At 40.6% G+C, this 19,206-nt stretch overlaps 2 protein-coding genes across 11 annotated transcripts in view; one reads left to right on the plus strand and one right to left on the minus strand.

Moving 5' to 3' along the window:
- SKIC3 (SKI3 subunit of superkiller complex) overlaps window positions 1–7,015 on the minus strand; it is a 48,269-nt gene extending 41,254 nt beyond the window's left edge. Inside the window, exons 1-6 of one of the 2 annotated variants that reach the window (XM_064403776.1) lie at window positions 6,925–7,015; window positions 5,672–5,769; window positions 5,024–5,167; window positions 3,877–3,968; window positions 3,185–3,260; window positions 1,420–1,560 (exon numbers count right to left, since the gene is read on the minus strand). In XM_064403776.1, coding sequence (XP_064259846.1) covers window positions 1,420–1,560; window positions 3,185–3,260; window positions 3,877–3,968; window positions 5,024–5,167; window positions 5,672–5,761 — 543 coding nt within the window. In that variant the 5' untranslated portion in view covers window positions 5,762–5,769; window positions 6,925–7,015. The remainder of the gene's footprint in view (window positions 1–1,419; window positions 1,561–3,184; window positions 3,261–3,876; window positions 3,969–5,023; window positions 5,168–5,671; window positions 5,770–6,924) is intronic. The other variant, XM_064403775.1, reaches the window with a different exon arrangement.
- Window positions 7,016–7,090: 75 nt separating this feature from the next.
- The window catches only part of ARSK (arylsulfatase family member K), a 55,966-nt gene continuing 43,850 nt past the window's right edge, over window positions 7,091–19,206 (plus strand). For 4 of the 9 annotated variants that reach the window (XR_010352642.1, XR_010352643.1, XR_010352644.1 and 1 more), the window contains exons 1-4: window positions 7,091–7,364; window positions 11,698–11,827; window positions 13,712–13,871; window positions 16,489–16,771. Coding sequence is in view for 6 of the 9 variants with exons in the window: in XM_064403778.1 (XP_064259848.1) it covers window positions 7,227–7,364; window positions 11,698–11,827; window positions 13,712–13,871; window positions 16,489–16,771 (711 nt within the window). In the remaining 3 variants the exon portion in view is untranslated. The other 5 variants (XM_064403781.1, XM_064403779.1, XM_064403780.1 and 2 more) reach the window with 5 other exon arrangements.

Here is a 19,206-nt window from a genome sequence, read left to right on the forward strand (position 1 = left end):
TAAAACATAAGATGGTACAAGGAAGGTTAAAATTTTTAAGAACACAGACTGCTCTTCAAACCTAACCCCAATTTAAAGAAGGAAATTAGGTTATTATCCTATAAGGTTAGCTGTCAGCCTCTCTCTCCACTCTGGTCTAGAAATCTAGAAGTCTAGTCTAATCTTTTTTTTCTTGACTCTTTGGGAAACACAGGCATCAGAGTGCAGGCTTACAAACAAGCATGCTAAACATTAAGTTGTACACAACTTGTCACTAGAGAAATACTGAATTGTGTTGCCTTCAGGTCCACAGCCTTGCAGATTCAGGGGCTTTACTCAAAACTACAGTAAGCTGTAGATTCGCATGTGAAAGCTATTCCTGAGGTTTATGCTATTTTAAAAATATTTTGAAGTAGTTTTTTCTTTTTGAAAAAGAAAGCAGTGCTGCCTGCAGCACCTCTTTTCTATACTACCTTAAAGTCAAAGCCTTTGCCTTCTCAAAAGTAGAGATCCAGATTCATTTTTCTACCATCTGAAACAACTTCAATTTGTATTTTCTCCTTTCTGAAACACTGCTATCAAGTGGACTGGAGATGATAAATTTCTACCTTCTGTGTTGAAGGAAGTTCATCTTCCAAGAACAGATAAATTGGATAAAAGAAAATTAACTTTGTCCATAGAAAACACAGGATGAGTATGACTCATGATCATTCTGTTTGGTTTCAATCAGCTTTGACACTTTCCTAAGAAGTGAAAGTTTAATATCTAGAGGAGAAAAGAGAATTTGAACCAAAATATTTCTATCTAGGAAAAAGAATAGGTACAAAGAAATGGAGAAACCTCATAAATCCATCTCTTCCTACTTGGATCAAAGCAGGGGGAAGTTTGCTATTTTCAAGAACATCTGTATTGGTTTTGTGTGGCAAAGCTTTGCTTGTGGGAGGCTAAGTGGGGTGGGCTCTATGAGAAGCTACTAGAAACCTTCCTCATGTCCAACACAGTTCATGCAGCTGGCTTCAAGACAGACATGCTTGGCTGAGGTCAAGAGCATCAGCAATGTTGGGAGTGCCTCTGGGATAACAGATTCAAGAAGGGGAAGAAACCAGTGCAACAGCAATTACAGGCAGAGAGAGGAGTGAGAATATGTGAGAGCAAGAAAAGGACTTGTGCTGAAGCAGTCTGCTAGTGAAGGACTACACCCCATAGAACAAACCATGCCAGAACAATCTGTGAAGAACTTAGGTGACTCATTACAACTAAAGCTCATCTCAGGGTGCTGCACAGTTGCTGTTTCTGTCAGAAGGTAAAAGTGCCCAACTTTTCCTCAGAAGTTTAGTACCTCTGAACATTGAGACAGTCAATTCAGACAAAGAGGCTGCAATTACTAGTTGCACTGGACATATATATGTACCTAGCTGAACAAGGAGTGAGAAACATTACCAACTGCCCAGTCTTATTGTCCTGGTTCCTGGTACTGTCTTTCAGTAACTGGATCATCTTCTTCCAAAGCTGATGAAGCTCTGCCTTTTCTGCACCTTCCTCCTGTTTCATCCTTATTAGTTTCTGCCAAGTTTCAGCCACCTGTCAGGAACAAATGACCCATGCTGATTACTCTTTAAAGAGTTGAAAGACCAATATAAGTAGTCAACTTGTTACCAAAATTCACTGGAAACTGGGTAAATAAACTCCTTAACACCAATGTAGCTTTAAAAAACTGGCATTATGTACTGGGTAAGGGATGCACGGGAAAATGCTCCACCTGGTGTCCACTCTGATTCTCTGCAAGTGCGTTGCTTATACACAGTCACCATACACATATTATAATCACTTATTACCTTCAATCCCTCCCCTGGTTCAGTCTTTTATACTCTTGTTTAGGCAGCAGCCGCATTCCTAAGCCAGATGACCCCCCATTATCCTCCCTTTGTCCTTGCTCAGAAAGCAGATCCTGCACACCCTGTTTCTTTGCCAAAAGCACACAGACACAGTAGAACTCCTCATTCTTGGGTTACCCCTTTGTTATCAAACTCTATCACTCTAGGACAGACAACACAGTAACAGTACTACATCTACAGTAACCCAGATTTACCTGCTTTCTGATTAAATAAACAGCAAATCCCAAAACATTGTGTGGAACCTCTTTACATTCCAAGGTAGAGTAAGTAAGCTAGAGAACATCAAGAGTATATGAATTCTGACTCTGGTTCCTGGAGGAAACCAACAGTAAAAGTAGACCTAAATATCTAGAGCACTACAAACAGAAAGAGAACAAAAGCAGCAGTCCACACTGAAATTATAGTATGGAAAAGTCAACAGAAATGGAAAGAAAAAATAGGACTCCGAACATTAACTTCTGTTCTTGTTCCATACAGATTATGCCTTCATATGCTAAACTATCAGCATTAAATTTAGTTTAAGAAGCTGGTATACAATGAGGCTTTGGAGTGAACTGCTAGCCTTCAGCCTCATGCTCTGTGCTATGTACATTTTTTCATGTTCCATTGCTGGAGGAGAGGTGGGAAGATGACATGGAGTACAATCATGCACCACCATGTAAGAAAAGAGCCTTTTCAAAGAGCAAAGTGAAATATACATTCTGTAACAGTATTATAGGGATTGCAGGAAACATTACTGTTGAACCATGCAGGCATTTAACAACTCCACTTCGTGGTACTGACTAGAGTCACAATGATTTCTGCAAAGGTTGCGTTGCTCTGAAGAGGCTTTTCATGTCCTTGTCCTTGTGTTGGGAATGCAGTACAGAAGACATATGCAACTGTGTTCAGGCTGAGTCATATCCCACCTTACCCTCTAGAATGAAGCTTCAGTAACAGGCAGGAAGGGATCACTCCACCAGTGAAAGGCTCATCGGAGACCCAGCACTGGCCAAGCCAGGCAAAGTTCACCTGACTTACACATACTGCATTTGATAGCGTTTTTGACTTCTAGAAATACAACAGAAGAATGATATTCTGCCCTTTCAGTCTCAATACTAACAGTCTTTACCAGTTCTGTCAGTTTAATAGATTGCATCTAAGTCACACCCATTGGGAAAGACAAAATACAGTTAAAATCAGTCATCCTGGTTGTGGTCCACAAGGAGATCTTAAGTGGTCTGTGGCCCCTAAGAGTGGAATTCCTTGAAGAAAAGTAGTTAAATCAAACAGAAAATAATTGTTAAAAGTAAGAAAAGTGCTTGACCTACCTCTAAATATTTCTTTCCTTGATGGTATAGTTCCACAAGCTTGTTACATACATCACACCATTTCTGCTTGTCACCACTAGAAAGGAAGAAAATCCCCCCAAAACAAGCTAAGTTTTCCACATAACAGTGTAATGCTTTTCAAATTCTGACAAATAATTTTCAGTAAGTTCAGTTAAACTACTATTTAGAATATATACTAAAAATTGCCCTGCAAGTTTTACTCATTGCTGCTCTGAACAAAAAAAAAATTACTTTTAGGGACTTTTTGATCAGTTTTCAAAATAAGGGAACAACCTAACACTCCAGTCAGCTGTAGTGACAGCTGAGCTAGATTTGTTTAGAACTGTGTCTCTACAAATTGGATGACACATATTCTGTGATCTTAAAGCAGTGCAAAATAAATCTTATTAATGCAGGCAATGATCTATCAGAGATATGCTTCCAGGCAGTGAGTTTAGACAGCAACAGCACAACATGGAATTCCCTAAACTACTAGCCTCAAGTACAAGTAAGCTAAGAGAGTTTTTGCTCTACTAAAAGGAACAGGAAAAAGTAGAGAAAACCTTAGCAAAATGGCTGAACTAGTGATGTGAGAAGGCTTAAAAAACCCAATGTCTACATTGTATACCACCAATAGCATTCACTGAACTAGAAATCTTAAGACTGAATTTATGGCATTCAATATGCTTTACCTTTCATAAAGTTCCAAGAGTTTCTGATAAACATCTGCTAAGTCTCCTTTGACATCTGTTTGGTTGGGTTTCTCATACAAATTTGCTAATCCCTTAAGGAAAAAAAAATAGAAAAAAGTAAAGGAAGCAAGATTTGATGACAATGCTTATGTTACCTGAGAATGCTACCTGGTCTGTATACAAAAAAAATTCCATTGTGAATACCCTTCAATAGGGTAAAGTGTTAAGGCAGTAATCACTGTGCAGAATTCTGCACAGCTCACTCAATCCATTTATATTAAATGAATAGCTTTCTTCACTTTCTAAACTAGTAACAACAATTTTTTTGAAACTTGTATCTATTGCTTGATCTGGTCTGCACAAAAGACAATATAAAATTTCACTAGGCCTTATGACCGTATATATAATATGCAAAAGACATAATAATATATATATACACACCCAAGTATTGTATCAAGAGAGCCAGAACTTAATTGCAAAAGTGAGGAAATTTCAACATAACACTGAATTCAGGCCCCAGCAGTAATACTTTAAAATATATAAAATTTATACTGAAAATACTAAGAACTTATTATCTTAGAAAAACATGGACTGTTGATATCAGCAACAAACTTAATATAAAACCTTATGTTTCATGAATCAATACATAACAAAACTGTAGGTCGTAAATCCATATTGCAATAGGCTCTAATGCACATACCACACAGCTATTTTAAATGTACACTTTTGCTTTCAAGTAACAACATTCATTAACAATCCACTTGATGCTGAAAGCTGGAAAAATACATTATTAGATACAACATTTTCTCTCCGTAAGAGAAGAACTGTCAAGTGTTTCTTGTGTTACAAGCATAGAAATTTTTACGTGGACAAATTTACTGTATTTGTTTCAATTCGTGTTCTCCCTTGCACGTCTCACAGCTGTGTAGTCTACACAAGAAATACAAACTCAAATATACTGAAAATAAAGTTCATCATGATTTTACATTGGACACACAACTAACAGGAACCCCATCTACTCCAAAGCTTCTGTGGAACTTAAGGGTATCAAGAAAACAAGATAACACATGCCTTAACTCTGCTTTATTCCTATATTTAACTCCATAGTGATACTTTTGAGGGAAACAAAAAGTGGATATTCACACACCTGCCATGCCAGTAATTGGTCTGGTTCAAGTTCAATGGCCTTCTTGTATGCTCCTTTGGCCTGATCAGGCTGCTCTAACTCAGCAGCTGCCAAGCCAATGAATACCCAAGCATTGTAGTTATTTTTTTCTTGCTTCAAGACTGCCTAAAAATACACAATTTTAAGTAAAACTGATTAAAGAAATGTAACTTATAGATCCATGTACTGAGTTTTATCACTACAGTTTGGTGGATTATTTTATATGCCAATATTAGGAGTGAAGTAATTTCAAGGAAGATGCTGAGATTAGTAACTTCAGTTTCTTATACCAGAAGATGCTTCATACCTGAAGAGTTGAGCTAGTAACCTGTATCTGCAGCTCAGCAATTAAAGCACTCCTAGGAGGTCTGGATTAGGAACAGATTTTTATCTCTATCACTCTAGACTTAATACTCTTATCAACACAAGTAAGCAAATGCAAAAGGAAAGGGAATAAAATTTTACATGTGGGAAACTAACACAAATAATCAATTAAGTTAAACCTGAAAATCCACCCCAATAAGGTACCCTACACTCTGCACTATTAATTATACAGCTGTAGAGGTATCAGAAAAAGAACAAAATGTGCAAAAAGCCCCAAACTTACCTTCCAAGTATAAATTTAATTACCTTGCAATATTTTAAGGCCTCCTTATACTGTTTATTTCTTATTGCATCTCTAGCACTCTTTAATGCTGCCTTCACCTCCTTATTTGACATTGTGGCTGCTAAATACAAAGGAAGTGTCATCAGTTCTTGTAAAAGCAGACATTCTGACACATACAAAATGTTTATACCTTTATTGCACAGAGGTTATTTTAAACAGAGAAATATAGTGCAGTATGCCAAAATGCTTACAGTACCACAAACTGATGAAAAAGACCGCAGGATTGAAACGACTCACATTTAGCTCTAATGCAGGATACAGTCATTATTCCAAAGAGTTAAATGATACAAAGTAGCTATCCAAGAATGAAACTTTTTTACAGGTTAAGATAAATTTAAGGAAGAGGTGTTTTAAGAGCCTGTAGTCACACTTAGGAGAAAACACCCTACACATAGCAGCTCCTCTTTAAAAAGAAACTAAGCAGTGAACCGGGCTTAAGAACCCAGCGGCTGCTAAGAATCGGGGTGTTTCTTGTGTGCTTTCCACAGCACCACCATGGCTATGTGTCACACGCCGGTGTGGCCGACCCTGCTCCTCTCCCTTCACGCATGCTTACAGCAGATTCTGCTTCTGACTACTGCCAGGAACCAAAAAAGAAAAAGCATTTAAGAGCACAGCAAACAGGCATTCACGCTTTTAAACACAATCTTGCAATGCTTTGGTGTATGTTGTACACCAAAATGAACTTTAGAAACACCACAGTCAAAACTGTCAAAATAGGATGAGACTGAGGAATAACACTGCTGCTGCCAGCACCCAAAAAGATGAAAAGGACCAGCTGAAGAACAAAAAAAAACTTTTTAGGAGCTGCAAAGGAATGGGTTGACACAGGACGACATCGAATTTCAAAGATTCCCTCAGAACCTGTAAATAAATCTGACGGACTTGCATTGCTCAGCAGTTCCGGGAGATAAATTTGCTTCCTACGAGGGAACAGATTCTTCGGCCATCATAAAAGCACCCCACCGCGGGCACTGTGCAGCATGAGCTGCACAGTCACCTACAGGCAAAACACCACTTCGGCGCAGACCTGGGCACCGGGGAGGCGGCCGACCCCAGGGCGAGGCCCTCCAGCCCGGCTGGCCGGCGGGTGGGGTCCAGGGCCCGCCCATGGGGTCCGGGGCCGCGAACGGCCTGGGCAGGCAACCCACGCCCGCAGCCCCCCCAGGGAAAGCCGCGGCGGACCGAGCCAGCACAGCACAGCACAGCACAGCACCTGCAGCCGCCGCCGCGTCCGCCACCTCAGCCGCCACCCGGCTCACGCGCACTGCGACGCGGGGCAGTGACGAGCCAGGGCAGCCGCCATTTTCTCTCGGGGCACCGCGGGAGATGTAGTTTCCTCTTCCCGGGCACGCTGGGAATTGCAGGCCGGCGCCTTGGGCACTGTGGGAGTTGTAGGCCGCAGCGAGCGGGTAGCGTCCGGTGGGGCTTAACTTTACGCTGTGGCCAGAGACCCGGAATCTGTTTTCGGAGCTGCTGCTCCTCGGTTAGAGAGTTGGAGGCCACGGTGGCGGGGCGATGCGAGACAGCGGGCCGCTGGGGCTAGCCGGTCTGGCGCTGCTCCTCGTGGCCTCCGGGGCGGGAACAAGGCCGCGGCCCACCACCCCCGGGGCCCAGCCCCGATCTAATGTGGTGTTGGTGGCCTGCGACTCCTTGGTGAGTGATCGGGGCGTGGAAGGGCACGCTGACAGGTCAGGGTGGGGGAGAGAAATCCTCCGCGGTGGCCTGGACGGAACTACAGAGCACCAGACACCGCGGCCGCATTGGCTGCATTACCTAGGCCAGAGGCACGGGCATGCGCAAACGGGAGGTTAGTGCGCGGGGCGCCGGAGGCTCGGCAGGGGCAGGGGCAGGAGCAGGAGCAGGGGCAGGGGCAGGAGCAGGAGCAGGGGCAGGGGCAGGAGCAGGGGCAGGGGCAGGAGCAGGAGCAGGGGCAGGGGCAGGAGCAGGAGCAGGAGCAGGAGCAGGGGCAGGGGCAGGAGCAGGGGCAGGGGCAGGAGCAGGAGCAGGGGCAGGGGCAGGGGCAGGAGCAGGGGCAGGGGCAGGGGCAGGGGCAGGGGCAGGAGCAGGAGCAGGAGCAGGGGCAGGGGCAGGGGCAGGAGCAGGGGCAGGAGCAGGGGCAGGGGCAGGAGCGGCAGCGGCAGCGGCAGGGGCAGGAGCAGGGGCAGGGGCAGGAGCGGCAGGGACAGCGGAGGAGCGGCAGGAGCAGCAGCGGCAGAGCAGGGGCAGCGGCAGGAGCGGCAGCGGGCCCGCCGTGCGGCGGGACACTTGCACCCCCAGTGTTCCGAGCCAAATGCGGCCCGCTTCCCAGAAGGGTGTGCCTTGCTCGCATCAGAGGCTTCATAGCAGCCGAAAAGCTCTGCCCAGGTGGCTCCCACGGTCTGGTGTGATACAGCTTGTCGCCCGGGAGCGGGGCGTGCCAACGGGACTCTGAGGCAGGGCAGCCACCCCTGGAACAGGGCTGGTGTGTAAAGCGAATGCTCTTCGGTTCGTTTGAAAAGCCTGACGGCAAGCAAGGTCACTAAACCCTGGTACCCTTCCCATTGTAAATCCTATGAATGTTAAGTCTCCACAACAAATGGGATAGCGATTTCTAGAATCACTTGACTTACTGAGTGCCAAGTACTGGTTTATTGAGGCTGTTATAAGGTATAACAACAAAGTAAACTTGTCAGACGTGTATCTATGGCAGTAAGCATCTAGAGGCTTCATTACAGTGATTTATTAACATATTTGGTTTATCCTTCAGACACAGAAGTTTTTCCACTCAAAAATACTAATCCTTGCATGTATCTTCACAGTTTTCTCACTGTGCCCGCCAGCACACTAGAAATGCTTTGATGTGTTTTACTCTGAGGAGCCTTGGTTTTTCTGACTCACCTAAACACTCCTTGTTGTGGAATCGAACATAAGCTCCATGGTGTTAAGCTCCAGGTGCTTTCACATTTCATCGCTTCTCTTCCACTATTGCAGAATTTGATCCCTAGCCTTCTTGGGCTTCCCTCCTTGACTGCACAGATAAAAGCAGTTGGCTTCTTGCCTGCTGCTGGTTTTTCTTGAGATGACTTTTTCCTAAATATTTGGTAAACACGTATTATCTTTTTTCAAACCCTATCTTTAAATGCATTCATTGTGATTTCAAAGATAAAGAAATAGCTCCTTCTTTATTTATGTAATAGCTCCTTATTGACTTTCCTTTCTTTGACTCTATTCTCTGTTAATTTTATTTTCAGTAGTCTCTATTAATATTCAAAAATAATGCGTATTTTTCTCTCCAAATTTCCAGCTTTTACTAGAAGTCTGTTTACCAATAGTTAAAATTACAGTATTTAAGATCCAGAGGGTTAGTCAATGTCCATTTTACATCCAGATGGTAGCAGAGGCTGCTAATTCACCAAACTTTGGTGAACTTTTATATGTCTCCTTTAAGCAGGAAGATTCTTGTAAGCCGTATTACAGTGATTAATGAGGTAACCCTTAAAAAAGAAAAAGATAAACCCCACAATTTTTGTGGAATTCTTATGGAAACAACAAGGTGCTCTTTTGAAAAGTGTCATCATTGCATAGTGTGCATACAGAGTATAGTAAGAAAAATGTGTTGTATAAGCTTTTCTTCTGAGATGGATTTGAAGGTAGAAATAGATGAACCATTTTGATTACATCACTAGTAGAGAATAGGAAGGATGGGGTACTGTTGAAACTAACAGTTTTTCTGGAAAAAACCTTAAGTCCTGCAGGCTGTTAAAAGGTCTGGGCTTTTATTAAAAAGCATGCCTGCCTTTGCTGTGGGTCACACTGCCTATGTAGGAATCACAGCTATTTTGCCAAGTGGGACAAGAATTTTCTTCACAGTGATGCTGGATTGTGTTTGGCGTGCAGAACAGTGGCCTTTTGCTTGAACAGCTAGCTTTCTGCTGCTGTGTCACACTAGGCATTGTGCTATTCCATGGGTTTCCTGCTGAAATGTGCTAGTAGGCAATTCAGCTCCTGAATTGCTACTTGAAATTTACTGTGTGATGGATGACAAGCTTTGCTTGCAATGCAACTCAAGTTTCTGGATGAAAGGTGCTTGTTTGTGTTAAAGTAATTTTATTTCCTTAGGTATTTCAAAACCTAGAAATCCTATGCAGTTTTTAGGGGATGGATTTCCTGAAATAGCTATTGAGCTTCCACCTGCTCAGCCAATTCAAGACACTTACTACTTTCACTGAATACCCTTTCATCTGTAGAAACAATAATCATGTCACAGTACCCCAAGCATGCAGTGACACCAACAATATGGAGTTATTTTGCTGCTGTGTCGTTGAATATGGTATCGCAGTATTAATGTAAGGAGCTCTTGTCTCCAGCTGTTCAAACAAGACTTTGTTGGAGAAACTTAAGAGTGTGTTGTTGACAGGACTGCACAGCAGTTGAGTACTTTTGTCATGGTTTAGGAATAGTATTCTCCAATTTAGTGTTCTCACTGAAATCACTCCAAACCATGTGCCACTTGCTCACTTCTCTGTCCCCCTCCCATTACTCTGTGGCAGGCTAGAGCAGAGAATTGGAGACACAAAAGATAAAGATCATGGATGGGGTAAGAATGATTTACTAGAAACAGCAGAACTTGAACAGTTTACTAGAACAATAACAATAATAAAATTAGTATACAAAAATGTACAAGAGGGGTGAGCAATTCACATTTGAGCTCACCACTCTGCTATGCAGAGCCCAATAGTACCTGTTGGCTGCCACACTACTCTGACATGGAAAGGACCCCTTCCCCTGTTCCTGGAAAATGACACGAGGTGGTACACAATAACCTCCATGTCTTAGCCTTGTCCCCTCCTGGCTACTGCAAAAAAACCCTGTCCTGAACCCTATCCTGGCTGCAACCAGGGTAACTTTCTAAAGAGCACTTTCAGCCCAAAGTTTTGTTCAAGTTCTTATTGTGTGTTACAGCTTTATTTCCAGTTTGTCCTATTGTTTGCTCAAGATGGCCATTTGTAATAGTATACAAGATTAAGTGATTGCTCATTTAGCATGTTCTGATATGAGCTGAGGTCAGAGTCTGGGGTGCTGAAGTTAGCTCTACTGATGCCAAATGAAGTGAGTGTCTACAATGCTGGGTTATCCAAGAGTATTTCTGCCAGAAACCAAATGCTAGGAATTACTTTTTTTGGCAGTTAAAACTGTAGATACACTGTCGCCTGTCTGTTCACTGAAGAGCCAGTCAGGCTGGGGCTGTGTTGGCACATCTTGTTCAACCAAGGAAAGGAATAAAAGTGACAGATAAAACAGAATGACATGAAATATGGCACTCTGCATGGAACCTGGTTTCATGTGATGATAATCTTTTGCTGTTAAATTACCTATTCAAAATGTTTAATATTTTTTAAGTTACTGATTGAAAAATCTGTCTAAACAAATAGGTTATTAAAATTAAATGAGCATTATGAAAACATCAAAATTAGCACTATGGAAGTATCAAAAGGGAACCATTGTGGGTGGGATTTCTGTGGGAGAATAGCATTTCTTTAGCTTTCTAATCCCTTTTCCAGTCCATAGTTTCAAATAAGTTCACAGAGAAGTGGTATGGATAAACCTTTAGAAAGGAGGAGGAATCAATGATGGTTTCACAGAAATATCTACTAGGCTGAATCCCAATGTAGATGTGTGCACTTACTCCTTTTTACCTTTCACTGTACCCATTCCCATTGAATGTGTCATGGTAGGACCCCACCCCTGAAGAACTGGAGCTTGGAATATGTATAGTGATATACAGTGGAATTAATTTTACTATAAAGAAGCCCTTTTCCATTGCACTTTTTCAAAAGTGATCCATTTTATTTTTTTTTTCTACTTAGAGCTTCTCAACACTGTTTTCCAAACCTGCTTAGAATTGGCAGCATTTGAGCAACACCAGTCTGTGGTAACAAATACATGAATTAATGCAGCTGATAGTTTGCATTAATCATGTTTATGTGTTGCTTTTGTCTCATTGCAGGATGGACGCTTGACATTTTTGCCAGGAAATCAGACTGTGGATTTACCTTCCATAAATTTTATGAAAAGACATGGCACTGTCTTTCTCAATGCCTACACCAATTCTCCAATTTGTTGTCCTTCCCGTGCAGGTAGAACCAAGCAAAACACCAGATAAATAATTGCGCATGTCAATTTAAATATGTGGTAATGATGGGAAATCTGAAATTATTTAATGGGGAGGGATTTGTTTTGTTTTTAGTATGATCCTTTTTTTTTTAGTTTGTGTTTGAATTCTTATGGTATTCTTCTCTTTCATCTGTTTATCTCTTCTGTTTCTTATGTTTCCTCCTTTATTTTTTTGTTTCTCCTTTTTTTCAGTTAAGTGTAAGCTCCCAAATATTTTTACAAACTCCATTGAAGCTTCAGATTTTTAAAAAATCTCTGGGATATGTAGAGAAATCATCTATTTGTTCTGCTGCAGTGCTGAAAATACACTCAGAACTACTCTCTCTTCCCAATACAAAGTTAATAAATATCTTTCCTCTATTCAGCAAAGAGTTATAAATAGTAATAGCTGAATAAAGTGGTAGTTGCTGCTGTCTTCTAGACACATGATGCATCTTTCAGTAGCTTTAATTTAATACTTCCATGTTTTTCTTTACTTAAGGCAATTCTTGTTCTGTGTTCAATCTCACACTTGCAGAATTTGCTAGGAAGATGGAAGGAAACTATATTCCTCAATCAAAGATTACATCTTAAAACATTTCTACCTTTTTGTTGAAAGACCCTCCTTAATCTGTAGCTATAGAAAGGTCCCCCTTCCTCTCAAAGCATACACTGAAAGAAGCAGCAGACAAAGGAAGTCAAATACAGTGTTACGTTTTTAATATTCTCTTTATTGATTAGCTAGTCCCCATTTCTTTTTTCTCATGGTCACATTTTAAGTGGGTGATGTTACATGAGCAAGCAGTTCGACTTTCTTTCCTTTTCTTGATGTTTGAGTCTTTCAGCCAATTTTTATTGCTAAGAATAATACTTTATGTTATTTAATTTTAGGAGGTTTTTGAAAATGGCACATTGGTATTCCTGTGGGAAAGAAAGTGCATAATGAATTAAACGATTTATCAGTTATGTGTAGTGTTATAGATAGCTGTGACTACGTGGGGCTCTGAACCAGCAGGACATCTTTTGCTTAGCCAGGAGCTTGGATACCTGCAAGGAACTGAAGGTGCATCTGTTGTGGAGGTGTCAGGGATGATACCACAAGAAATAGTGGGAAAGAGGGTTTTGGGGTGGGGAAAGGACCAGTATTGCCATGTGGGGTTGATGCACTTTGCTTACAGGATATTTCTATTGCTTGTGAATGACTTAGTTCTGTTCTGGGACTACCTTTAACTCTAAATTAGCACTGGAAAGAGCAAATTCTTGATAAGCTGCAAAAAAATAGGAATTCACTTTAAAAATCTCCCCTTATAGTTCCTTTGCAACACTTGCTTTGGCTTCCTTTCTTTGTGGTATCTTCTTTAATATTCTCACTTTGTTTCTGCAACTGGTAGTGAAGTAGATTACCCAAAAGAGTAAAATTGAGGGCATGTTGTATTTATAAGAATACTATATTGTAATTCTCTCCACAAATATACTTAACTTTAAACTCACATTAAATCTAACTGTAGTAAGGGTAACTAATACTCTGAAAAGTGTAAATACAGAATTGTTTCATCAGGATCTGTACTACCATGCCATTTTCTTTCAGAAATCAAGAGGAATATTTTCTGATCTAATTAGAACTTGATTTAATGATTGCATAGTGCCTGGAAAGATGGAACCTTCTTCTGCAATTCTGGGGATTATTTGAGTAAATTTTGATACTTGTCTTGGTAATGAAGTAAGATTTGGAAGGGTAATACTTTGTATTCCTTGTTCTATTGTATCACAGGTTGGTCTTTATACCTCTGTAATAATGAGAAGATTAATCCCTTTCCAACCTTATAGGTGGGGAGTACTAATCACTCATAATTTTTTTTTTTTGCCAGCTATGTGGAGTGGTCTTTTCACTCATATAACAGAATCTTGGAATAACTTCAAAGGTCTAGATCCAGATTATGTAACATGGATGGATCTCATGGAGGAGCATGGCTACCATACGCAGAAGATTGGGAAATTGGACTTTACTTCTGGACATCATTCAGTAAGGTAATCAGGTGGATTCTCCTGCTGTGGAGTGGGCAGTAGTGAAGAAATCATGTAGTGTGCCGTCACATTGTTTCAGTCTCCAGTTGAAATGATAGTAGCTTTAACTTAAAAGAAATTGTGTTAGGTACCTAGCAGAGATCTGTCCTGCAACTTTATGGAGAAGCAAGCTTGCTTCTGTACTTTTACTTACTCTGTACAGGCAAAAGCCAAAGTATGTATCTCTGTACTTTGGCTTTTACCTGTAGCTGAAATGTAATACAGAATCTGGTTTTGCTCAACGTGAATCATTATTTTCTACCACTGGTATTATTTCTCCCTAAGTGAAATTCATAAACTGCCTTGCCTTGCCTTGCCTTAAGACTTCCTGACTTCCTGGTAATACTAACAGTGTAGGAAAAGCAGAACAAAACCCCATACTCGTAACAATTAAATATTAAGCCTACTATCACAAAATGTCAGAGGTTTTGAGAGGTTTTTTTGAAGGCCGTAAATGTTCAAAGACTTGTTCTGTTGTGATGGGTTGACCCTGAATGGACACACCAGGGCCACCATGACAGAACAAACTGTTTTGTGACTCCACCTCCTCCAGTGAGCAGGAAGGAGAAACAACAGTGGCTCAATGGTGAAGATAAGGGTAGAGAGAGATCACTCAGGTACACAGCAAAACAGACTTAACTTAGGAAAATTAATTTCATTTATTGCTAATAAGAAGCCAGAGTAAGCAAATGACAGGTAAACCCAAATCTTAAAACACTTTTCCACCACCCTTCTATCCAGGCTTAACTTCCAAATTCTCTACCACATCTACTCACAGTGGTTTGGGAATGGGGACTGTGGTCAGTTCATCACACATTGTCTCTGCCACTCATTCTTCATCAGGAGATCTTCTTACTTCTTCTGCTTCAGTGTGGGGTCCCTCCTCCACTGAAAGGACAGTCCCCCACTGATTTCTCCAAAGTGAGTCCTTCCCATGGGCTTATGTTCTTTACAAAGTGCTCCACCATGGGTTCCTTCCCCAGGATGTGCTCCTTCAGGAGCAAACTGCTCCAGTGTGGGTTTCCCCAGGGAGTCACAAGTCCTGCCAGTAAACCAGCTCCAGCTTGGATTCCTTTCTATGCAGGTACTGCTGGAAGTGCAGTGCAGGCTTTCCACAGGATCACAGCCTTCTTTGGATATCCATTTGCTTTGATGTGGGGTACTCCATAGGCTGCAAGTGGATATCCATTCCATGGATTGCAGGGGGACAGCCTTCCTCACCATCTTCTCCATGGGCTGCTGGGGAATCTTCATTCTGTGGTGTTTTTATGAACATGCTCAATATCACTGATTATGTCCATAGTAGAAATAATAATAAAGAGAAGCTTTTTCTTTAATAATAAAAAGGTTAGAGTTATTGAGTGCTTCCTTTTTAGTTATGAGGGGATTTTATTCTTTAAACTTGATCCTAATCTCAGTCTGACTGGATAATCAGACTGGCCTATGGCCTACATAGTATTTTTTTTTCTGTATAAATCAGTATTATGATGTTGGGTGCAATTAGACACACCCACACACTCCTTTGTCATAATTTTATTTTAATGTTTATGAAACATGCTTTTTCTGTAAACCAGTTATCTTAATTTGTTCTAAGTAATTTATTTAAGCCTGTTTGTGTTGAAATTATGAGCCAAGAAGTTAAAACAATAAGTTTTAAACAAGAAGTTAAAACAATTGTTACAGATGGCTTTTCTGGAAGTTAAAGTGCACTAGTAAAATCCACTTTGGGGATAAAACTGGTTAGATGCTCTTTAAACAATAATAATGTTGTGTTTTGATAAAAGCATGTGATCAAACTTGGAGCAGTTTTATACTTTTCTTTGTAATTTGGTTGGTTATGTTGAAATTGCCATGAACAACATGAAGATTAGTCAAGGTCTGTCTCTTACCAATGTCCACCATCATTCACTCTAGCAAATAAACAAGGACATTTGTAGCTCAGATTTTTTTTTAGTGTTTTAGAGACACAATTCCATGACATTAGAAAATCTGTTTAAAAAATATTTTCTCATTAAAATGTTGCCAGTTTTCCCTCCTTCTGCTTTCTTTACACTCTTTTCTGTTATTTGTTTGATAGGATTTATACAAGAGAAATAATTCTTACAGATTTTTGTCTAAAGTGTGTTTAATTAATAGTACAAGCCATATCCAGAATGTTGTTTCTAAAGACAGCCGCACAAGTAACGTTATTTCCCACTAGATTCTTTCACATAAAAATCTCAATTTACAAATAAATAGTGTGTGAATTTGTGCCAAAATGTGGAGAAGGGTCCACAAGATGAAGTGGTATTTCTAAGTATTATTTTGTAGATGCGAGAAGAGCCATTCTGACATAAATGGGTAATAAATAAGAAAGAAGATTCAGAAGCAGACATATAAAGGCTGACATTCTGAGTATGAAATACATGCACAATCATTATTGCTCAATTGAATAACAATTCTCCTTTATGCAGGAATTGGAAATAGATTGCAGCTGAAAGTATAGGGGAAGTTCTTCAGGAATTCATAATGCTTTTTGCTTGGAGGAAAAGTGAAGAAAACATTTTCTGTTGAGTATGTGACTTATGTATGTATTTTTCAGTAACCGTGTGGAAGCTTGGACTAGGGATGTTAACTTCCTGCTCCGACAAGAAGGAAGACCCATGGTGAAACTTACAGGCCATAGGAAGCAGTTTAGAGTAATGGAAACAGATTGGCGGAATACTGACAAAGCAGTAAATTGGATAAAGGAAGAAGCTGTTAACTTTACTCAACCATTCATTCTTTACTTGGGACTAAATTTACCACACCCGTATCCATCACCCTATGCAGGAGAAAATTTTGGATCCTCTACATTTTTAACATCTCCCTATTGGCTTGAAAAGGTATGTGAATGTAAAATTTAAATATTAATTTATTAATAACTGTACTTATTATAAACAGTATTTTATTCCTGATTTTTCAAGATACACCCAGTTTTGATATTTCACTACACAGTAAGAAAGTACTTGAATGAGATGTTAGATTTCTGATTAAAGGCTAAGAAAATAGAAGTGACAAATTTGTCTCTGTTGTGGGAAAAGGTTTGTTGGCAGTAGTCACTGAATCATTAAGTAAGTATGGAGTTCAATGGCTAGAAACACATTAAGGAAAATGAGATTGTTGCTCTTCTTAGCTGTAAATTAATTTTGGTAATGGTCTGAAGCTCATTGTTATGAATATTCTGTATTTTGCTTGTTGGAAATGATGCTATATGTAATAATTTTGCCTGAGTTCTATGGTGAAAGGTTGACTTTTTCTGCAGTATGGACCTGGAACCTAAAGCAACATAAGACACAACAGAAATCTTCCTTTTCTGTTAACTTTTTCTGTGCTTCTGTAGGTTTTCAAGCTCAAGAAAGTGTCCTTATGTCTGTGTGTGTAAAACTAAGATATAGCACTCCAATCCAAAGAAGAAATACCTTTTTTCAGTCTTGTATATTTTCCAGTTGCCATTAACTGCCATAAAATATAAATGTACTACAATAGATTTAATTGCATTAATATTCTCTCCAGCTGCAGAATTAGAATTGGGTTGATAAGACTTTATGCTTCAAAAAACCCCTTCAGTGCAATTTATGTAACTTTTGGCCTTTTCCATAACAGAACTGCTAAACCTCTATATCTTGGTGTACCAAAAATACAAATACTTAGGAAAAAAGTATTTACAAATGGAGGTTGAGAGATGTGAATTTTTTTCATAATGGTGAGGGTTGTGCGTTCTTCTGGGAATGGTGAGAAGTTTGTGGGGAGAGGAAGAATTTGGGAAAAAAAACCCCCTTTCAATTGCAAAAAGCAAGATCTAGCTTAGTTATTAAGGAAAACTTGCAGGGTGCTGACTGCTGGGTTAGATGTATCTTGGGAAGCATAGGTACTTTTTTTGAGTCACAGACAGTTATAACATCTTTGACAAATTTTTGTCATCTTTTATCCAGTCAGAATACCTTAACTACACAGTGCTGGGCTCCTTCCCACTACTGTGCATACATACTGCATTGTGTGGGCCACATATTACCATTTACTGACCGTTGGCTGGTTCTTCTGCAATGTAGCTCTTTTTTGGTTATGGAAGAGACAGTTTTTTAAAATCACAGAGATAATCTCATGAAGAAGTTTGGTTGCATAGATTAAGAACTGAATAAAATGTCCTGTTTATTTGGGCTGTAATACAGAACAGAGTGTCACCATGGTACGTTTGTGAAACACTTTTGTTAACGAGATGGTCCCCTATATTTTACACAAGCTGTCCTTTTTTCAGGACATGTGGCTTCTTTCCTAGTTGTGAATTACGTGTCTTGGTTTAAGACAATTCAAAGAGGTCGTCATTCTAAAATGAGTTCCTCCCCTTAGTTTCAACCAATCCCTTTCTACCAATAAGGAACCAATACCAATAGATAAAAGTGAAAAAGTGAGTTTTCTAACAAGTGAAACAGCAACATGCGAAAAATAGCAGTGAGTAATCACCAGGTACAAACTTGCTGAATCACAGGAGCTCCACAGGAACAAAGAGACCCCACACTGGTGGGGTGTTGCCCCCTTCTAATCTGACAGTGCCCCACTGCTGACTGCCAGCAGGGGGCAAAGGGAAAGTGGTGTCAGGCTCTTTTCAAGGTGGCACTTGCCACAGGTGACCATGCCCTCCAAGAAACAAAGGGAACAGATGGTAGCAAACTCTCCTGGGAAGGTTGAAGCTTACGAAGGTCTACTGGCAGATGGGAAGTTCTGGCACATGTGGAGTAGCACTGCTGTTCGCTGCTTCCTCCTGCACCGGCTGAATTCCACCAGTGTTGGTGCTGGAGATCAGGTGCTGGTACCTTCTGATCTGCTGGTGTGTTGGAGAAGGGAGCAGGGGAAACTGGTCTCTGGACACTGATTAGGGGTGGCCCAATCCCCTGATCAAGCTTCGCTGCCTATAGAGTTTGCAAAGATCACTAGGAAAACAGCTTCTTTTTGATAAATGCAGTTTTTCCGAGTTGCTACAGTTGGAAGCCCAGAAACTTGCCCATATCAGCCCCCTCTGAAGCGGAGTCTGCTATTTCAGCAGAAGAGGAAGTCAGCCTGGGTTTCTTGACCTGTTACTGGCAGTCCCTTTACTGGCATCCCCAGGCTGCCCTGCAATTCTGGTTCCAGCCATGCTTTTCGGGTCTTAAAGGCACAGTAACAATCTTACGGCACAGATAGATATGGAATACAGTAACATTTTGGATTACCCAGCACATTACCATAGATAGACAAAGGGATTGTGGCTTTGTGAATACTTAAAACTGGGCTGTAGAAGTCC

This window comes from Passer domesticus, chromosome Z (genome assembly GCF_036417665.1).
Source record: "Passer domesticus isolate bPasDom1 chromosome Z, bPasDom1.hap1, whole genome shotgun sequence".
Taxonomy (NCBI): domain Eukaryota; kingdom Metazoa; phylum Chordata; class Aves; order Passeriformes; family Passeridae; genus Passer; species Passer domesticus.